The following is a 22,106-nucleotide window of genomic DNA, read 5'->3' on the forward strand; positions in this document are numbered from 1 at the left end:
CTCCAACTTCTGAAGTCAGGCACAGAAGCCCTGTTTGGTGGTTATGTGTATTTTTTGTAATCATGGTAGCTTTGACATGTACTTTATGGTTTGTTCAGGTTTTCTTGACATAGTGCAGTACTTAGGCTTCTTCCTAAGCCCAGTCATTGGACAAGTCAAGAATTTTATGTATTTGCTCAGCAGCTCCTTGCCACTCCTGTCTGCAGTGAGAGAGAGAACGTTTATTCAAGGTGGTTGAACAAAACCTGCAGACTTGCTTTGGTTTGCTTTAGCTTTTCATAATGTGCAAGAAATGTTCATTTAATAGCAGAGACTCAGTTGCATTACATATTTTGCCTAGCTCCACTGAAAGCAGAGGGGTTGCAGTTCATGAGCTTACGCTTACTGCTGCTGGCTACTGATGAATTTGAACCACAGTCGGGGAGTGAAGGAGCAAGGAGCAGATAACAAAAGATAGCTCCACCTAATTCTCACACTTTGGACTTCTAAGTAATAAATTTGTACTTCTTCTTTACACCAAACCACAAAATATGTGTTTTCATGACTGTACTCCAATGAAGTAACCCACCTCTCCCAGCTGACTACCAGTTCTGGCAAAATCAGTAATTTGAAACAATAGCAGCAGTAGGGTAATCTCTAGAGCAGCCATGAAGTGGTAGGATAGTACATGTGGTTATAATAAAAGGTTTTGCTGTAGTATTGATGACCTTGAATTTGATTGTTAGCTTTCACACAGTTTGCTGGGTGTAATTATTGCATTCCTTAAAATCCACCTGGGAAGGGAATTGAGCGGACATGTCAATTGTTTGGCTTCCACATAGGAGGACATGGGGTCTGAATCACTAATTAAGAGTGGAAAGTGTCTAGAAATAGGAGAAATGAAACAATAAAAGTAAATTTTACTGATCTTGCCTCTAGGGTCCTTTCCAAAAGAGCCAAAATTGGAGACTCAATCACCTCACAATTCCTGAGAGAAAGAAATCATAATAGGGTACTGCAGCTTCAGTCTGCAGGAAGAAAAATACTTTGCCCTTTGCTTTGAGCAAATATTGGTAGTGTTCTTGTCTCCTGGTTCTTTAAGGACTTGAACCTGTGTGGTCTCTGCTCTGTGTGATGCTTGACCTTCACTGCTCTAAGCTTGGTGCCCAGGAGTATACTTGGCACGGCTGAAATATAGGCAAGATTTCTGTGCAGTTAAAGTAGTTTAACAAGTTTTACTGAACCTGTGCAACTCATATTTTGCAGGTGCTTAGCCAAGTTTTGGTCTGGTTTAAAGGCATTTTTGATAGCTTCTGCCAAATTTTGGAAGTTTTCACCAAATGCTTTATGCATCAAGATTTTTTATAACTTGAAAAATTTAAGGAAAATATTTTTTTAAATCTACAAAGCCAGGGGCAAGCCTCATTAATTTCCTATATTCCTGCAGCTGGCAAAAGTACTTTTGCAGATATGTTGAAGTACTTGCTTGGATTTTTTTTCTCTATTTGAATATTTCAGTATGTTTTTAAGGGTAAAAAATGGATTTACACTACATAGAGGATCTTGTAATTGTGAGTTTCAGGTGACCTTATGTGAAAAAATATGACTTAAGAAAGCTACTTATCATGAAAACATGTGAAAGAAAGTGAGGAGAAGTGGTACTGAGTGATGAAACAAAAGATCTTTCAGGAATAGAAAGGTACAGTGGGAAGTGGAGTCAGGCTGATGCCAGCAAGTTTTAATGTGCAAGGGAGGCAGATGTGGATCTTCAGATGCCAGTTTTGGTGACATGTTAAAGTTCAAGGTGTGATTTGCCTCTCATGGTGGTTTTCTAGGGAGGGTGTGGGGTCTTCTCCACAACATCTCCCAGATTTTCAGCCTGGAGCAGCGCTCTAAGGTGGCCCCCAGGGCCCCTTCCAACCTGAACCTGTCCATACACTTTGGAGCCTAGTGAGGTGTAATCATGGAGAAAGCAGCTCTCTCCATTTCAGGATGAGAGAGCCACGAGCAGTGTTTCAGCAAAGCCTGAGTTAGTGCTAATAAAAGGGCAGTATGCCAGAGTTGAGAGAGACTGACGGGTGCAGGACCTGTGTTGATTAGATTTGCCGTGTGCATACGAACAAGTCTTATAGCAATCCTTTGCAGAGATTTAATTTATAAACATGAGGAAAAGTGATTTTATGAAATGTGCAACTGATAGTAAATCAGCTTACTCTTTACTCTGGGGGTATAATGTGCAGAAGAGAACAGAGCCTATTTCTGTGGGAAATGAAAAACAAAAGTAGGAGCATTGCTGTAGATACTTTATCACTTGTGATTAAGGCAAATATTCTTCGTGTGTAAATACATATGATATGCATTTGTATCCTCCCCAGTGTTTTCTAGCACTTAAAAGTAATCAAAATGGAATTTGGTGAAGAAATGATAGCTATTCCACTGGGCATGCTGAAGACACAGGGAACCAACCTTCTCCTAGTTTTTTATGTCTCAATTTATGTGTCTATTTTATTTGTCTGTACTCATGGACTTAGAAATAGCTTTTGAGAGGAGAATGAGTCTTTGGCATGAGAAGATCTGAAGACAAATAATGTCAGCCCGGAGTTTGCCATGCTTATGTAACATAATCCCAAATGCTTCTCACCTTTGTGGATTAGCTCCGGGAAACCTGAACTAAAAGCTTGCACACTGCTTTGGGAGCAAAGCATTCCCTTGCATGTTTCACCTTAAATACATTTTGGACAATTGATTAGCATCAGTCAGAGGATACCAGGAAAGTCATAATGCAACGGAATATCTCTGACATTGATTTTGCTTTTGTCCTGTTCCCCTATAAGCACTGCTTCCTTAAAAAGGCCAGGAAAAGTTAAGGCTTATGGTCTCACCTCAGGAGTCATGTTTTTCTGCAGACATCAGTGGAAATGGCAGTGGTTTAGGTCTCCATCATACTGGTATTGGGCATCCCCATTCCATAGACACTGCACAGGGTGTGTGTCCTGAAGGGCTTCCCACAGTCATGGCTCAGCTCTCTTGGCTTCAGGGTCAGTGTTTTCCACATCCCACAGGGAGGCAACCATCTGCAGCAGCTGATTCACCTCTCCAAGATTGCTTTCTGGAACTTTGTCAAGCGTAATTTGAAATGTGCCACCTTTTGGCTTCACTGAGTCTGATTTCTTTCCAGTGGCGCTGCACCACTATCTTCTGTAGTTTGTGTATTTTTCTCTGCCTCATTGTGCTGTAACCTGTTGTTCATGAACCTACACACAGGCAGTAGGTGCCCTAGGGCAGTGGGCCATAGCTGCTCCTCCAGCTCCCAGACATGTCCTCCTCTGCCTTAATTTTTGCAGCAGAAAGGATTTTCCTTTTGCACTGACATGACTTGCCACTGCTGCTCTGTTATTCCTGCACCTCCTGGCTGTGCCTGTTTAAAAGTGCAGTTCCCAGCTGCACCCCAGGTCAAGTGAAAGCTGCAAGTGCTCTAGAACTATGTTATTTTGGATTTAGGGTATTTATTTAAACTTCTCCCAGGACACACAGCCTGGACATTGGATAGTGAGTGGCTAGTGTCAACAAGTAAAACTGAGATCCTGATCATGGTCACAGAGTAACAGGCATTTCTGTTAGAGTAAGAACATTGCAAAAATGTTCATTCTTGCTTTTCTTTGCTGCTCAGGAAGGTGAATGGGAAAAAACTTGCAATCAAAGGTATTCTAGTGTCCATTGCAACTGATGGAATTCTAGTTTTAATGGCTTGGTTTTTGTTTCACAGGGTATATGGCTTTCTTCTAGGCCATATTCTCATTACTTAAGCAGGCAGAGTAAATTGGATTGATGGGTTTTTTTGTGCACTAATTTTTTTTTAAAGATAAAATGTGACACTTGGCCTGCATTGTGAATTAGAAAGCAGCAAGCAACAGGAGAATCTCAGCTCTCATTTTCAGGTCAGTCCTAATGCTCTTCCAAGGACATCCTCTCCAGAGACAGGCCACACAACACAGAGATGTCGAGGTGTTCCTCTGTCAGCACAGGTATTTTGTCTTTCTTCAGGTGGGGTTCAGATCTCTCTTGCTGAGGACTGGATCATTTCTGTGGGTTGAACCAATGTCAGCACTCAGAGCATTGTGGGTGGGGGTGACTGGCTGTTATCCCACAGCCAGCTTTAGTAACGGAGCAGGGGGCAAGTGAAGGGTTTTAATAGTGGGCTAATAGGAATTGACCTCAGATGGCATTTCAGACATCTGACACATGAGCTACAACAGATGCTGACCCAAAATTAGAGATACTGAATTAGGATAAAAGCACTGCAGAATAAAACAAAACAAACATCAACTACCCAAAGAAAGACCCAAAATAATGAACACTCTTCAGTCATAATTTTCAAGATACAAGGTCTGACTCCCTCTACCCTTGCAGGGCTCTCTTCATACAGTATGTTTCTTGAGCCCAAATAAATGTGTGTGTGTGTGTGTGTTAATTTTCCCCAGTTTTCTCTCAATTCTATACCTCTGTCCGTGGAAGTCCTACACAGACCTGTGTCAGACCACTACTTGTTTATCTCAAATTGTCCATGGGGGCTCCTGTGTTTATGAGAAACCCATCCAGAAGCAGGGATGCAGCTGCAGTAGCTCTCAGGTAGCACCTACACAGTGGCCCCATTAAGCCATGCTTTCAGAGCATCAGATCTGTCGGGTGTCCTTCTGGCAGCACAGTTCCTGCGGTGGCGACAGCGGGAGGCAGAACAGCCAGAGCCAGCTGGTACATTGGATGCTGAAGGTTTCAAAGTGACAGGATTTAGTAAATGAAAACTCCACCAAGAGTCATCAGGAGAGAGATCATTTGACACAGGAGATAAACTGTCCCCTACATCATCTTGCTCTTTAACTGGACACTTCGGTTCTCTTCCATTTTCTTAGGGAATACTAGGTAGGAAGAAAGATACGTGCAGGGAAGGGTAACACATTACGAATGTTTGCTGAACCAAATATACATTTGGCCAAGATACTGCCAAATTGAGCAGGTTTTTGATGTCACCTGTAAGTAGATAACTAGCCTGAACAGACTTGAAAACATCTCAGGCAGAATCCCAGTTTCAAACAAGCCGCAGGAACATGCCAGCTTCCAGTAGGTCACATTCTGCTTTTCTGGGATAAGCAAAATTGAGCATTGACAAGAATTACATTTCTTGGATTTTACTTGCTCCTGTTTAAAACACATGCACTGGGGTCAAGTATTGACTGCACAGTCAGTAGTTAACTTCAAGTGAAGTAGAAAATGTGCCTGTCTAGTTAGATACAGGCCAGTGAAATGTAGGTAGTATGTCGGTAATAAAACAGTTCTAAAAGCGGAAGAAAACTTCTGCAATAGATATTGCTTTCTTGGTGGATTTTAAATTTTTTTTTTACTTCTAAACCAATACAAAGTAAAATATCAGTCATCCAGTAGTCTCTGGGAAGGGAGGATCATGGTCAAATGGTCAAACTCTATTGAGCCAGCTTAAGAGACAGCCTTTGAATTTTTGGCAACAGAGGTGTGTAGCCCTAGATTGGAACCAAACCTTTTCTGCCAGCATTAGTGAATAGTGCTAAAAGTTCATGCAAAATAGGACAAGTTAGACCTTTGACATTTTTCTCACAACTGTTGCTTTTCAAATCACTGCCTTTGCATGCAAAGGTTTGTTGGATTCATCCATTATGCATTTATTAGAAATTTGATAGAGGTCTCATATGTTCCTTCTAAGAGGCTGAAGCCAGCCAGCTGCAGTACCCAATTGTAAAGATGTGGTTGCTGGCTTGCAATGTTCAGTGTATTTGATATTCCTCTGACTTGAATCTTTTGGATGGGAATTTAAAAGTGCTAGTCCTCTCTGATTTTTGTGAACGTTAAAGACAGCACACAATTACCATAAGAAAAGGTTCAAAGGGTTGTTAGCAGGTCCTCTAGTAAAGATTTCATCTTTCCAGTGATAACAAATGTATTATAAAAGACATTGCATAGAAGGAACTGTATATCTTGGTGCCTGTGTTTTTGAGAAGTATTTTAGGAATATGACTTATTTCAGCTAACCTGTCCATGTGTCTACCAGATTCTGCTCTGCCCGGAAGTGTTCTGTAGGATTTTTTCTGTTTTTTCTAAAGGAAGGGTCAGCAATGTCTGTGGCTTTGTTTTAATCACATTTGATGAATTGCACTTTACTGTGACATTTTCACCTACTGCTGTATTAGGCTAGTGGTTCACTAAGAACTCAGGAGAAGGTGATGCCACCAACAGTCTGTCTTCCAGCATCTGGATTTCCTGGCTATCCCATCAAAAATGTGTGAATAAACCAGTTCAAAATTGCATGACATCTGAAATACATAGGATCAAGCTAACATGCTGTGCTAAATATTGTCATTAGTATTATTGCTACCTAGTTCTGTGTGACTTCACCAACAAGCTACACAAATCTTTGCAGAGGTATGCTTTCGTGTGATACAGATGCTACTGATGTACACAAAAAGTGTACAAAATAGAGTCAGATTAAAAAATGGAAACCTTGCCCTGGTTTATATTGCCTTCCTTTATGAAAGATTTAATTGGAAATCTAACAGGAAATTAGACTGGAAGATTACCAACTGCATGGCTGGCATGCTATGAAAGATCAAGTGTCTGTGCCTTTCATATTGCACACAAAAGCAGCTTTATCAGTTATCTGGGATTTCTTGTGAATTTTAGGATATCAAATATGACATCAGCAGCTTCAGCAACAAAAAGATTTGGAAATACATGAGGTAGAAAATCTATGCAAATTTTCATAAGGATTTTGAGAGTTGAGGATGAAGAGTCTTTTACATTGTCATCTTAAAGTGAAAAAAGAAAAGGCTACAGAAGTTAGCCATCCCTAAACACAGCCCTATTGACTGTTAATTTCCTAAGGATCTTTCCAAAGAAGCATTTAGAAGGATTACTTTTTCAGGGCTAGCCTCTGGAGTATTTCATCATGTCAGCCACACGTTCCACAGGAGTAAAAACTAATGGCAACATATCTCTCACAAAAGTCCCTTTTGGATTTTGCCAGTTTACCTTACCTGGTACACAGGGTGTCTCCAGGGAAGATTACTCAGAAGTTATCTACTTGGCTGTCATTTGTTCATTCAAAAGAGAAAACCAGAGAGGGAGAGAAAGAGGAGTGTTCAAGTCTTTCTGTCTGTCCTACTTAGATGGAAAATCTTAGTTACCCCAGGGCCAAAGTCATATGGAGCTGTTTTCACTGGCATGAGGTCTGTGCTAGGCAAAGATTTCTCTCTCTACAGAGGGATCGTAGTGCCATGCCTCTTGACAAAATGTTATTTCTTAAAGCCATGTTTATCCCATGACCTTGTCAGAGGTGGATTACCATCCTCCACAGACTCTGGTATTCTCTAGTTGTACAAAGCAGGAAGGAAGCACTTGTGCTTGTGAAACTGCTGGAAATAATTCAGCTGTTTGCATGTGATGAGAAGTTTTTAAACTAGCCTGCCTGATACTGGTTAGCTGTTTCTCTTTAAATTGATGCTGCCAGAAATATTTCAGTCTTGACAGAAGAAAAGAGAGGGGGGAGAGTCATGATCAAGGAACCTTTTCTTTGGCATAATTTAAGGCCATTTGTCTAATATTGGCAACAGCATTTGGGAGATTCAGCATCTTTTCAGCAAGTTTAAATTAGAAGATTGTAACCCTGTATACACCTTGATACTGATTACTTCACCATCACAAATATCATCACAAAAGACAACTACACTTGATTATTCATTTCAGAGGCCATAGTCTTCCACAAGTTGTTTCAATGCAGTTTTGTGCACACACTAGTGCTTTGGGCATCAGCAGATTTAATAAAATTTGAACTTACATCAATGTAATATATGGAATTATCTATATCCCAGGAAAAGTTACACATAGCAGCTGCAGCTATTCCGTATCTAACACATGGTGTTTTCAGGAAGGAGCAAACTGGAAGAAGACAGATGAAAACATTAGCCTCAGGCATTCAGGTCAGAGCACATTAAAACAGAGAGATTTGGCAGATATCAAGGGTGGGAAAGTTGGTATTTTCTACAGCTTTTTGCTATGTTGACAGTGCAGCTTTATTTTCAAAAATTAAGAATGTTTTATAGAAAGAGTGATAAAAACAGGAAAAATGCTCATTTCTACTTCAGGGATGCAGGTTTGTTTCAAGTCAATGGGAATTCTTGCTTGTATGATCTCTGGATGGGAAAATAAAGTCAAACAACTGCAACAAAAAGACTATGCTTACATTTGCAATGGAAGGACTTCACCACAATTACCTGATGATACTCTACCTGGTTTGCTCAAGATAAAGTGGTATTAGAACTGCTAATATATATAAGTGGATAGAGTGAGGTTTGGGTGGTGGCTTGGCAAGATGTTCCTGGTTGGCTTCATTGCCATGGCCCTGTCAGCAAACATCAGCTGTAACCCACAGGAACTAAATACTTGTTAAAACAAATCATATTTCATCCTTCATGCTTTTTGAATTTAATATTGTTTTAACAGTTTGCTGCATGTACCAGATGATTGATGCTGTCACACAGCAGATAAAATTTATCATTCTGTCATTTTTATTCAATACTTTAGAGGCATTTTGGTTCAAGCTGGAATCTGAAGGAATGTTACACATCTTTTATATAGTTCACCTTAGTTATAAAAATAATCCATCTAATTCTCAGTGATTCATTGGCAGACATTTCCTAAACACAGACTAGAATTAATTTGTAAGTTAGTTGTTGTACCTGAATATGTCTTGAAAGACATGGGCTGTATTTCTTTTTAAATTTCTTACAAGGAGATATAAATGAATATGGTATCAAACACAAACACACAAATTCATATATACACAAATATATATATGTCAACTACATGAAAGAAGGTCAGTTATGTTTAATCACATGCATGTTTGGCCTCATTTCATAATGAAAGTCATGGACTAATATCAGCTATTCACAACAATTACATGGGATGTTGTGAGAAGCTTGTTACACGGAAAAAGCTTTTTAGCTCCTCAACTTTGAGCATATGTCAGGGCTTTTACCTGTAAAGATGACCTGCAAGGACTGTGCTCTGTTGAAATCATGGCTGAAACCTCTGAGCAGTATTTCAGTGATTTTGTATTATCCATGACTTTTAGCAGGTCATAAAATTACTGTAAAAAGGAAAGAGACTGACTTCTGGTATAGCAGGAGTTCCATTATATACACTTCAGAAATAGATACCTTATCTTCAAGTCTACTTGACTTGAATTTAGTCTATATTAAATTATTTTGCCTGTGTCACAAGTCACAAGTTACTGCTGCTGAATCCCGAGAAATAAAGTCCAGCTTGGGGTGAAGAAAATAACAGCTAAACTTGCTTGTTCCTTCAGAAACCAGACACAGGAGATTATGTGTGGTACCCTTCCACATGCGCTACATTATTTGCTCTTTTTGTGTTTCAACAGGCCTTGAATAGGGGCATCGCTGCTGTCAAGGAAGATGCTGTGGAAATGTTGGCCAGCTATGGGCTGGCATACTCCCTGATGAAGTTCTTCACGGGTCCGATGAGTGACTTCAAAAATGTAGGTCTGGTGTTTGTGAACAGCAAGAGAGACAGGACCAAAGCAGTTTTGTGCATGGTTGTGGCTGGCGCTGTAGCTGCTGTATTTCATACCTTAATAGGTAAGGTCACTTCACGTCTAGTTAATGACTTTTAATTTGCTTTCCTCAGCCACTCTTCAAACTGCTTAAGCTGTGGGCTTAATATTTCATTTGTAAGTACAACAGGAGATGCAAAGGAGATGAGATCTCTTGGGCTGGTATCATGCCCATCTACACAATTCTTACTGCTTTTTAGATGGGTTGTTCAGGAGCAGATTCCATGCACAGGACTCTCCTGCCTGGAAGAAAAACATGCTGCTGATCTCTTTCAGTCAGGTGCGTGAGCAAAACTTTGGTGAGGTTGACAGGTTGCCTGAAGCTAATAGCTCAGTGATACTGTTTTAGGTAGTGATGATCAGCTAGCAGTATCTGCTGGGTTGATGTGGCAGGACTTCAAGGTGTGCTTGGTAGGGCTGTTTGTCAGTTCTTGGTGGCATTGTTGGTGTACTCCCTCTGTAACTATTCCTTTGCTACTTATCTCACTGTACAAAACTCTCAGCAGGTAGGTGCCAGCATCCTCATTAAAATATCTGATAGTACTCTCTACTGCTGCTAGTCATCATCCACTTCTGTTGAATAATTAATCTGTGAGGAAGAGGTTACTAAGAGCAATTTATACCAAACTGAGACCAACTCCCTGAGTGTACTCTGAAACAAAGAAAATACACAAGCAGACACAAACTGAACATTAAAAGTAAGGCAGCCACAGGATTTGCCAGTTTTTGAGAGCCTGAAAAAATGGGATATCAACTCAAGCATCAGCCACAGCAATAAAAGCCATTTAACTTGGAAGACTTTTAACTTCGTCCTCTCCAAGGACTGCAGTGGATTCTCTGCACCTTCTGGCTCATTCTACAGAGCTGAAACCTCTGGACCTCAGCAACGAGGAACAGGAGATGCTGGACGAAGAAGCAGAAAGTGCACTACATTGAGCAGGTAAAATCCTAAAAAGCTGAGAATTGTAAGGGGTGGGAGGGAGGAGGTAATGTGGCAGCCCATAGAGGCACATGTTGGTTCACAGGCAGTGGCATTGAATTGCATCACCACCATTAGGGGGTCATTCCATCACAGAAAAATGGGAAATGCAAGTGTAATGGCAATATCCTGTATTGCTGTGAAACCTCAGAGTGGCCTGGAAGTGAGGCAGCATTCATTATCAGGCTGTTAATATCTCAAGAGCTACATGTGCTGCAGTTGATCATATAGCATAGAATAGAATAGAATAGAATAGAATAGAATAGGTCTATTTCAGTTCCTGTCTGAGTAGGTATAAGATCCATCTGGTAAATACAAATGCCCCCTGCTCTTATCCTTTAACAGGCTGCCAGCTATATTCACCAGCTTTATGTGCATCCCAAACACTACAGTTTGTTTTCACCATCATATCTCTTATTCCACCACTGGTTCGCAAGCCCTGTGCTATTTAGCTTTGCTCCATGTTATGGTCATAAAAACTGCTTACAGTAATGGCTCACTAGCCAGGGCAACTCTGTGTCAGGAGTTAGCTGTTGCTAATTTTGTAAGCTGAATCCATGCATTCAAGTTAATTTAATTCACTGATACTGATTGGTCACTTCCTAAATATGTTTACATTTGAGGCTGCTTTATTGAGTCACTGTTATAAACTTTGGGCCATTTGTACATTTGGCTCTCATATTTCTTTGCCTGGAATGTTTCTTCAGACCCCAGAGCTGCTCTTCTAGTTGCTCACTTGCTTTCCGGCCAGTCCTGGTCAAAGTTTCTGCCTTTGCCAGCTGGATAGAAAGTTATTTTCTAGTCATCCAGTATTTTATTTTAAGCAAGGATAGATTTTAAGAAAGTTTAAAGTATAACTATCAGATTTCCAGGTGAAAGACGTAACTGGATTTTCCATGTGTGACTTCTTATTGAAAGGAGGTGTTTGGAACAACGGTTGGAAAACCTGTCAGCTAAATTTCTTGCCTTTGCCTGGAAGTAGAGCCCTGCTGAGTTCAGAACCTCTGAAATGCCCTCTGCAGATACTAGGAAAAAAAGGAGGCTGTGCTTACCATGCTTTATTAAAGTCCTGAATTAAGGGGCTGGCTGCACACAATCTTTCAGCTTTTTATGGTGACAGGCTGCAAAATATTTTTTGGTATTTTAACTTGTCTATGCCTGAAAATATGCAAAGGCCACAGCAGAGACTGGCAGAGCGCCTGAGGGAATTGAGTTAGTCAGATTCTAGCACCAATTGCCTGGGTGATGCTGCCAAATTCTATGTTCCAAGTTTTCTTTGAACCTGTTTCAAGTCCTGATTATTCTGCTCTGACCCACAGATGCACAGCCTGCCGAGCAGGAAGAAGAGAAGGAGTCCAGTGACAGGCAGCCTCCTAGGACCTGCAAGTATGCCCCAGCAGCTGCAAGCTTATCACAGGCTACCTACAAGAGACACAAATACAGGTTACTGATGCTTGGTGGATGAAAAAGAGAAACAAATAACACTTAGGGGACTGACTTTTTTCCACATGCCGTAAATATAGGGCTAAGGAAGATGACATGTCTGTGTGCCGTGGACTGTCAAAGCCCAGGAAGAAACAGAAAACAAAAAGCCCAATGAAATAAGGAGTACCAAAACTCAAAAGGAAGAAAACAAGTGGTGGTAGAAACACGGTGACCACAACGAATCACCACATTTCCAACTGTGATAGAGACTATTTGCAGTCTACACACGCAGCTCCTCACAAACAGCTGCCTCTACTCATGGAAAATATCAAACCAGACCGTTTCACCCACCTGACTCATGCTTCATTGCTTCAGCACCAGCTCCCCACTGTTGCTTCCCCACTGGGGCTCACACAATCCTCTGTGCCAGTGACTGGCTGAGCTAAACCACTTGAAGTCACAATTGCAAGCTCTGGGTCCCTAAGTCCTCACCCAACCACATCCTTATGAAGGTCTGCAAAGTCCTCACCAGCGGCTCCTATAGCTCCCCTGTAGAGGTAGCAGTAACAACTGAGAACCAAGTTGGCCAAAGGGATTCAAAACCGTATTCTCATCCCACTCACAATGCTCCTGTAAACCTTGTTGGTACAGTATTCCTGGATTTGCTCTTTCAGGTGTGATCTGGAAATAGAATATAGTATTCTGCCTTCCTTCCCTTGGGCTACTTCAAGGGCAGCTACTGCCACCAGTTAGTTTCTTGGTGGGAAGTTCACTATGGAGACAGGGTCTAAAGTGCCTTGTTATTTCAGAGATTGGCTTTTTGGTGGCTGTAAGAAAAGGGATTCAAGATGCTAAGCCTGTCTGTGCATATTTTTGACATGTTACTAAATTGCCAGCTTGACAGAGGAGAAAAGTAATTTATATAACATTATGCTAACATAATGCATTTCTTAGTGTTGCTGGTAAGCCCTCCATACTAAACGAGTCCTTTTAACATCAGTGTTATGAAGGGCATGCACATTTTATTTGGCAATGAACAGCTTTGTTCAACTTTTCACTAGTTTACTGAGAAATAGTATACTGAGAAAGTTTATTTCCTGTTGAACAGCTCCCAGTAGTTCTGGAAATTATAAGGCAGCAGTTACTTTGAGAAAAGATCCTCTTTGCTTTTTACTACACCTGGTTAAAAATGACATGATGGGTCATTGTCATCACCAGGAGAAAAAGGTTGGAGCTTTAGTAACCGGTAAACTTCAGTGTAGGTTACCTTCAGCAGTCTGTAGCAGATTGGAGGCACAGGACATGTGAGTGATTTGTTTCGTGCCCTTTTATTCCTGTCAGGCTGCTGCACGTGGACCGTGGATTGCACAGGGGAAAACTTCAGCAGTTCCTAGCGACTCCACTGATACTTTTGAACTTCCCACATGCATGATCACTGCATGTACATTAAAAGTCTCCATAAGAGGTGACACATAGGTGTAATCCCGCCAATTCCAGTGTAACACTACTGGAATTTTCCAGAGACTAGGAGTTACAGAGTGGGTTATGACAAGCTGAGGTATTATTTTTTTTTAGCCAGTCTTATTCTGACAAGACCACTGGACTGGAGTATACTAAACATTTTGCCGTGGAAAAAACTGACAGCACAGGAACAGAAATCAGAATATAATTCAGGCTTGCTGCTTTCTTCCTCCCCCCCCCAAATAAAAGTAAAATTTTATTCATTAAAAATTTGTCCTTCTGCAGCATCTTCACATGGTCATTGCTAAAGCAGTGACATGCTTCCCTGGCTGCCCCAACCCTTTTCCCACAACAGGGGCAGTTTCTTCTCATCAAGGTACTCAGGACAAAGGAAGAAACCTCCTGACCAAAGCATTTTTGGATAGCAGTGATTGGGTTTCAGTTAAAACAGGCTAATTTTGAGACTTGTGAAATGTTGGCTTATATGAAGATATTTCAGATACCAAAATTCATTGATAGATTTGGGAAAATCAACTAATGCAATTTTGGAACTAGAGCTGAGTACAGAAAAACACAATTGCAGTAATCAGTCTGCATTGAGATGCTCCTAAGCTGTTTTGGTTTTTTTAAATTCATGTATTGCTATAAGCAAAGTAAAAATATCACACAGCCTTCAACACTCTGGTCATCTGAGCTTTCACAAGGTGAAACCAGAGGCCTTCTCTTCTGTTTTAAATTCAGGCTAACCAAAGACGTAAAGAAATTTATATACCCTGTGGCACCTCCAAATGAAGATTTGCTATTATTTTTTCACATTTGTATTTTCCTATCTTCCCAAATCACTTAGCTGAACAAATCATCTCAGTGCATTAAGCGTGGTTCTAATAACACCAAGGTTGTGGGTTTGATCCCTGTACAGGCCATTCACTTAAGAGTTGGACTTGATGGTCCTTGTGTGTCTGTTTCAACTCAGAATATTCTGTGACTAAGAAACTCTGATCAGCATCAGTTTTGGCCATGTGAACCATCACTCTGACAAGCAGCAGAATAGATTTGTTACGTCTCAAGTCTCCAAGTTAACTTTTAAAACTGGCAGTAAAGTATGTAAATGGAATGTGTCTAGAAAGACCACACTTTAACCCAAAGTCATGCTTTGGGTTTTTTTGGGTTTTTGGTTTGTTTTTTTTTTTCTGGTAAAGCTCATTTTGACATATGTAGCTCCGTGTCTGGAAGTAAACAGCATCACTTCCTCTGAGAGTTTTTTCTTTATGATTTAAGTATGACATGCTCAGTAGCAGTCAGCTCCAAGTAACTACAGTACAGCTATTTGTCTGAGACTGCTGGCATCATCAGGAGTGTGTTGTTTTAAGAATGTCTGAAGTTTGTGTGGTAGTAATTGGCTTGATAGAGAAATTGGTGTAGGGACCAGGAGATCCAATTAGGTGTACAGTTTTCAGTGTCATTTCTTGACCTTCTGGGTCTTAAAACTCAACTGGAAAAATCAAAAGCAAGAATTCCTGCTTAACTTCTGTAGCAAAACTGATCCTAAGACACAGCAAAACAAATGAGGTATTAGAGGAGAGCAAACAGGCAGCTTGTCTTGGACTTGGACTTCTCTGTTTTAGTTGAAATGATGCAAGAAGTGGGAAGTGCCATCTGCTTTAGATTCGTGTAATAGTCTCTGGCTCTGTTGTCTGTGTTATTAATTTTGTACCATTCGTCATAATAAGTTTGTAAGGTTGGCCAAGGTTAAGTTCTAATTGCATCAGCAATTGCTTGATTCACAGCTCAGTGGCACATGCCTGTATGTTTGTCAGTGAATCTCAGCTTGCTGAGTCCTTCTTGTGAGGCTGGAAACATTAATGGACATCAGCAAAAGCGATTGTGTGCTTTCATTGACATGTGAAATAGCTGACTATTTTGAAAATAAAGTTTTAAGTTTAACCATTATGAATTTAAGACCAAAACCACATTAAAAAGTGCAGTTAAACTTTTTTTTGATGGTGGGAGAAGAAAAATCTCTGAAGCTTACAGAGCTCAGTGCTGATATCCCTAAAAATCTTAAAAATTTGGTGCTATGGGTTGTAATGGTATAAGTCCCTTGAGAGTGCCCTGCCAATAAACTACGACCCTTTTCTTAGAAGTGAGAGTAGTTCAGCTTCTCTCCCTCAGATTCTGTGAGTTTTTCTCTGATAGTAAACTTTAAGTAAAAAAAAAAAAAAAAAAAATAAAACCTCACTGGCCTTTAGAGGCAAAAAAGTTACTTATTACTCACATTCTAAACACTTTAAAGTCTCATTTAAAGCAGGTGAAGGGCAGGGAGAGCAGGGAAGGGTGACGTGTGTAGTGTTCTGTGCTTCTAGCACTGTGCTGCTGGAGGTGGCCCCTTCCCAGGAGCAGGATCCTCAGCACCTGGACTATGATTCTCAGTCCCTACGTGCAGGATAAGGTGGCGTGCTTCCTGCAGCAGTTTTTAAGTTTTTGTGCAAAAGTGTAAAGCACACTCAATGGAACCTAAAGAAAGCTCAACGAATCCAACCTTCACAAGTGGCTTGCCTCACAGAGCTTCCAGACTTCTCTCCTTCACTGAAATAAGTTGATTCAGAAACATCCATGTAGTGCCTTGCCATAAAAGCAGCTTTCCACAGGAACTTAGCATGCAAAAATCCCTTCATAGCCGAGAGTTTTCAAAACACTGAGTGAAGATTGGCACATGGCTATTCATGCAAAACTATAAAGAGGATGTACCTGATGTTTCATTGAACTGCAACAAGCACTGAACCAACAAGAGTTAAGGGACGAAACTGCCTTCTCTAAACTGAAGAAAGGTTGGAGTCCTGCTTTAAAATTCTTCCTCAACCCTGTTCAAAAGGAAACAAGGCTGGGAGTGCCTCAGTAAGATGGCTAAGCAACTTGGGATTTATTGAGTGAATTTGGAGACTGTGAGTCTAATAACACAGTTCAGGTGAAAGACATATAGATAGGGACCAGCATAGGGAAAGGGGGAGTTTTTAACATTTTTAGCATGTTTTGGGCAGCCCTGGTTATCTGGAATGAGGCTCATGCTTGTTCACAGTGCTGTCATACCACCTGCTTTTATTTTACTATCTTGTTTACACTGTCTTGTTTGGACTCAAATAGTCTTTTCAGTTCTGTTAATCATTTAGCTGCTGTATCTCTAAGCCATCACAAAACAATGATAACTTAAACTCCTCTTTACTTGTTTCCAAATACTGTTTATGAGTTATGAGAGACAGTTTTAGGCTAAGAAGGTTGAATTTGATGACTAATGTTAGCATTTGTCAATCCAGTTATGAGACCTGCATGCATGAAGAGGACCTCTGCCCTGACATACCCTATATGAAGATGTGTACAAAGATAATAGAGTTGTTGTAAGTGGAAAATTAGATAGATGTTCACATTTGAAATAGTTGACTTAGAAAATACACAAGTAGGAGAGAACTGAAGTAAGGCTCCCCAGGGACAAATAATTGTGCCATTACTTGCCTTGGGAGATCGGCCTTACAGCCTAATCATTCTTTTAACAGCTATCGCAAGTGTATAGAGGAAATCAAGTAATGATGTGCAGGTCTAGAACATAGTTTATAAAAGGTTAAAACTGTTTTTGATTATTTAACTCTGCATATTATATTTGTCTCCATAGTTCAGACTCCAGTCACAGCCTTTGTTATTCCTGGTTATTGGGAGGACTCCGGGGTTCTTAAACCGGCCGGATAACATGGATACTAACAGAACTGTAAGCAGTTCTGTAGAGAGCTATGTGGTGACTCCCCACATCTGTGCTGTCTTCAACCCAACGCTTTGGGAAGAGAGACCTGGAAAGAGAGTGTTTTCCAACACTAAAAGTTGCCTTGGGTTGAAACAAGACAGTGAAGTAACATACTGGTGATCAGAAGTGGGAACACCCTGATTTCCAGAGGTGCCCTTTTCTGACTTGTGGCTCCTGAGGTGCTGGCTCTAGATAAGGAAACTAAGGCAGGTCAAGGCTGCCTAGGGACTGCACAGCAAAGCACACAGTGTCCTGACAGGTCCTGGCAGAGGTAGTCATTAGGCAGAGTAAGGGAGAGGCATAATGAGTGTGATTTGTTGCATGCCATCACAAATCACAGTATCCTTTTGCAGCTTTGGGCCGGTTTACAGGTAATGTCATGAGAATGCAGTGATAATAGATGGTTTCAGCATTTATAAGGCACTATATCCCATGAAGTACACAATACCTGGTGAAAACAGCTTTTCTAACAAAGAGCCTTGATTTAATGAAGGAGCAGTAGATTTTCTGGAATACCAGTGTGTTCATTTAGCAAACAGATGTGGCACTTACTATACCCATCTCCCAATCCAGCCATTTGTTATCATTCCTCTGCCAAAGGTTACTTTAAAAAGAACCATGAGAGCACTTCTTAGTTGTAAACAGCAGCTGGTAAGGCTGCAATATCCAAAGCCCTTGCAGCTGTTTGCTAAATGGATGTGTGTCTGAACTCCAAGGCATCACAGTCTTTCAGGTACTTCTGAATACCTCACCCAAGAGTCCATATGTAACCTTTGTTTTTCATTCTTATTCTTGTTTCTCCACAGCATATAGTGATCTGGGGTATTACATTATTAATAAGCTGCACCATGTGGATGAATCAGTGGGAAGTAAAACTCGGAGGGCCTTCCTTTATCTTGCTGCCTTCCCTTTTATGGATGCCATGGTGAGTGCCTGATTCAGAACTGAAATTTGATGTTAATGTTATGGTTTTTGTGACCCTAATTCACAAACTTTGTTACCTGATGGGAAACTGAAGTATGCAGAAGTAAGATGTGTCCTTTGCAAGCACTAACTCTGGATACACCTAGGCTCATCTCCTGCTACATGGAGAAAGCATTTGGGAGGACTTTAAACATCCAGAGATCATGACAGATGTCCAAAACCTCAGCTGCCTTGTTAGAGTCACAGTATGTGCATGTTGGAAAGCACTGGTCATCTTGTGATGAGCTGCACTGGTTGTCTGTATGTGACCTCTTTCTGATTTGTAGTGAAAGATTTGGATTTGCCATGCATTCCCAGATCACAAGGAATAAACCCAATATTTTCTCAAAGCAAATTTGTCGAAAAGATGATTCTTACCATCAGTTTTCGTAAGCACAGCTAAGTCCAGTATATCTCAAATGCTTGGGCGAGAGAGCCACACATGGGGTGAGCTGCTGCTTCCCAGATTCTCACTGCTTGTGGCCTACACAAGATGAAAATGTGGCAACTCTCTTTAACACCTTTACCTCTGTGTAAAACTGCCAAAGGATAACCTTCTCATGGCAATGCCTCCGCCACCTTCTCACCACTTTTGCTGCTTGAAACAGTCGCTTTACAGTTGTGTACGATAAAAACGTTGGATCATTAAGTTTTCTTTTCCAGACAAGACTCAGTATAACTCAGTGGGCCAATGAATATTACACTTCAGAGCTGCATCTAGCTAGTGAATGATTATTTATTAGATTATTTATTATGATAATTCATCCTATGCACCATCTGATTTACAAAGGGCTTATTTCTTACAAGATGTGCTCAGAAATTTCTATACAGTCTGTAAATTTATTCCAGTTCTCCCTGCCAGCCTAGCAATGAGAAACTCAATGCAACAGTGCTTTCTCTGCATTAATGGCTTAATGTTTGCCCAGGTTGACACCAGGTACTGCTGGTAGAAAAGAGCTTTGTGGGTTGATTGTGTACAATATAACAACCAGAAAACAGCATTCTTGGACCTGAAATCATTCACAATATCATAATCACTTTCCAAACTTTTCTCTGGCTTTTTTCAGGCATGGACCCATGCTGGGATTCTGCTGAAACACAAGTACAGTTTCCTGGTGGGATGTGCCTCCATCTCAGATGTCATAGCTCAGGTAAAATCTCCTCATAGAAGTCACTTCTGCCATTGTGTTAGGGACCAGATGGTTTCCTAAACAGGAACTCTCTTGTACAGGGAATCTCTGTGCCTTCTCCCTCTTCCATGAGCAAGACACCAGAGGAAGTAATCTTGTGTGCTGCCCTCTGACTGTTTCTTCATCGTGTGAAGGCTATTTGCTGACAGTTGTGGTTTAGAACAGTCTCACTTGACTGGATCAAGTCAGTTCCCAGAACTGTTTCGCTATGGTCATGTCCTCAAGCACTTCCACAGCCCTGTTTCATAATGGCTGAGAAAGAAGTTTTGTATAGATATGTGTACATTTAGGAAAAAGAAAGGTCAGGCAAAGAGACTATTGGCTGCTACCAATCCTGAGGCTGAGAGAGTGCTTTGAAAGAGATCTTTCTCTCTCTGTGCATTCTCCCCAGCACTTTGCACAGTTCCAGTGAAATCCTGAGTTGGAAGTGAAGGCTTGATTCTCCAGCTGACCTGTCAGTTTTGCACATGGTGTCTAATCCTGGGAAATGCAGTGTAAGCCACCTTCTGAGTACTTGTTACTGTTCCAAAAGGTGAAGCCTCAGAAGTGCACCAGAAGGGGTCTCCCCTGGGTGATGCAGAGAAGACCAAATATTTTTTGAACTTTCAAAAGGGAGGTGTTAACTGTCCTGTTGCTTTGTATTAGGCACACTGAAAAAACGACATTCATACACACTGATGATGGCCAGTGTTGTAGCATTTAATAACCAATATACAGCCCTCTTTTGAAAACATATAAAAATATTAGGAAATTAAGAGTCCCAGCACCCGTAAACAGTTGCTGTACTTACTGCCCCCTTACCAGCTGAATGGTGTAATGACTGGATAAGAAAGAGAATAAAGCAGTATAACATCAAAGGAAATATGAAGTCAATGGCACTCAGATCAACTTTCCATAGCATTTTCCTGCCACTAAACATAAGGAAACCATAAACCAGGTTGACCCATTCAGTCAGTTGCTACTCTGTATTTGTCAGGTCTGCCCCACTACAGTACTGCACTAAATCCCCAGAGATAATACCAATTACTGTAAATTACCTAAATCCTCAGGGTCTGCTCGTGTTCTGATGTGACCTACAAAGTTTCCTGACCCTGGGTGCACGTCGGGTCATGCGCAGCTAAATACAGAAACAAATTCTTATTTTTGGCCGTGCCCTTTCCACAGCACGTGGTGAGTGGGGTGCCAGGGTTGTGAAGAATAAGACACCTGTCACCTTCTCTCACCAGAATACTACACAGAGCAAGAGCAAATCCAGAACACAAAAAGTTGTGGCTGTCATACCCCAGAACTCTACAACTACATCTGTGCTCTACACGGGGAATAGGGGCACAGGCAGTAGCCAGTTTTCCTTGGATAGCTTCATGTGCACACTCGTTGTGATTGACATCACTTCTGTTTACTGAAAAGCAATGTTTTTGTAGGTTTCAAAAGAGGAGTTTTGCAAACCTTCATAAGCACTGTGGCCTGCCTAAGGAACATTTGCAGAGCGTGGTTTTTCTTAACTACTTCTACAGCTCTAGCAATGAAGGAGAGAACCTGCACCTGAACAATGTGTATTGTATTTGTTGTAACTCACTTGAATGCCAGCATGTCCTGGCAGGGTTTTCTTGGGTCTGCTCTTCACAGCACCAAGCACAGTTGGCTTTCCAGTTGTGCCCCCCATCCAGAGTCATTTGGAATTTAACAGGCATGTGATGCGCTGTGTACTTAACAAAAAGAGTAATATCATAATAATCAATTCCTTTACATTTTATGGATTGAGCATTTAGTCTTAAGAGGCTGAATTATGAGCTGTTCATTAGCCCAAAAGTTTCCATTTAATTTACATTAATGTGGCACTCAGCTGAAGAGCAAATAACGAAATAGTGAAATTTCACTTGAAAAAGTTGAAAATTAGGTTGACAGAAGACTTCCTGCTCCTAAATGTTGAAGTGAATACTTTAAAACATCTGGGTTTTTAATTGCCATTACCCTCCCCTTGCCAAAAAAAAAAAAAAAACAGTAGGGCTTGGAAACTGACCCTAGAAGCATGTCTCCAGCCTCAGTGTGTATCAGAATCACACATTCTCCTGGGAAGGGTGACACTCAGCCACGTGCTTGCTGCCAGACCTTGCCAGTCTTTCATGCCAGCCTTCTCCTATTTATGGGTTCTAGTCTGACGCCTGCCCAACCTTCAAGTCCCATTTCACAGAGTACGAATTTAACTCTTGTTCTTCTCGTGGGTATGACAAATACTGGGGGCTCCTGACTAAAGTTTCTAGGCTTGAAGTCAGATAGATGCTGGAGCCATGCAAGTTGTTGTTTCAGATGGACTTAGTAGGAATCAGACAGGATATGTGTTGGCCCTGGAGAAACTCACAGACAAATTGTTAATCATCTGTTTGGTTGCTCTGCAGGTTGTTTTTGTAGCCATTTTGCTTCACAGTCACTTGGAGTGCAGGGAGCCTCTCTTGATCCCAATCTTGTCCTTATACATGGGAGCACTTGTGCGATGTACCACACTCTGCCTCGGATACTACAGGAACATACATGATGTTATTCCTGACAGAAGTGGGCCTGAAATGGGGGTATGTCTTCATATTTGTGTTTTTTCAAACTCAATAATTTTGAACTTGGGGTTTTTTTGTGTTACAATACTGCATTAAACCACTGTGCATGAAG

The 22,106-nt window shown here is 41.0% G+C and overlaps 1 protein-coding gene across 1 annotated transcript in view; it reads left to right on the plus strand.

Annotated features, from left to right (window-relative positions):
- ANKH (ANKH inorganic pyrophosphate transport regulator) overlaps positions 1–22,106 on the plus strand; it is a 106,357-nt gene that overhangs the window by 46,427 nt on the left and 37,824 nt on the right. The window contains exons 2-5 of the mRNA XM_039550259.1: positions 9,446–9,662; positions 18,099–18,217; positions 19,323–19,406; positions 21,842–22,012. Coding sequence (XP_039406193.1) covers positions 9,446–9,662; positions 18,099–18,217; positions 19,323–19,406; positions 21,842–22,012 — 591 coding nt within the window. The remainder of the gene's footprint in view (positions 1–9,445; positions 9,663–18,098; positions 18,218–19,322; positions 19,407–21,841; positions 22,013–22,106) is intronic.

Source organism: Corvus cornix, chromosome 2 (assembly GCF_000738735.6).
Source record: "Corvus cornix cornix isolate S_Up_H32 chromosome 2, ASM73873v5, whole genome shotgun sequence".
NCBI lineage: Eukaryota > Metazoa > Chordata > Aves > Passeriformes > Corvidae > Corvus > Corvus cornix.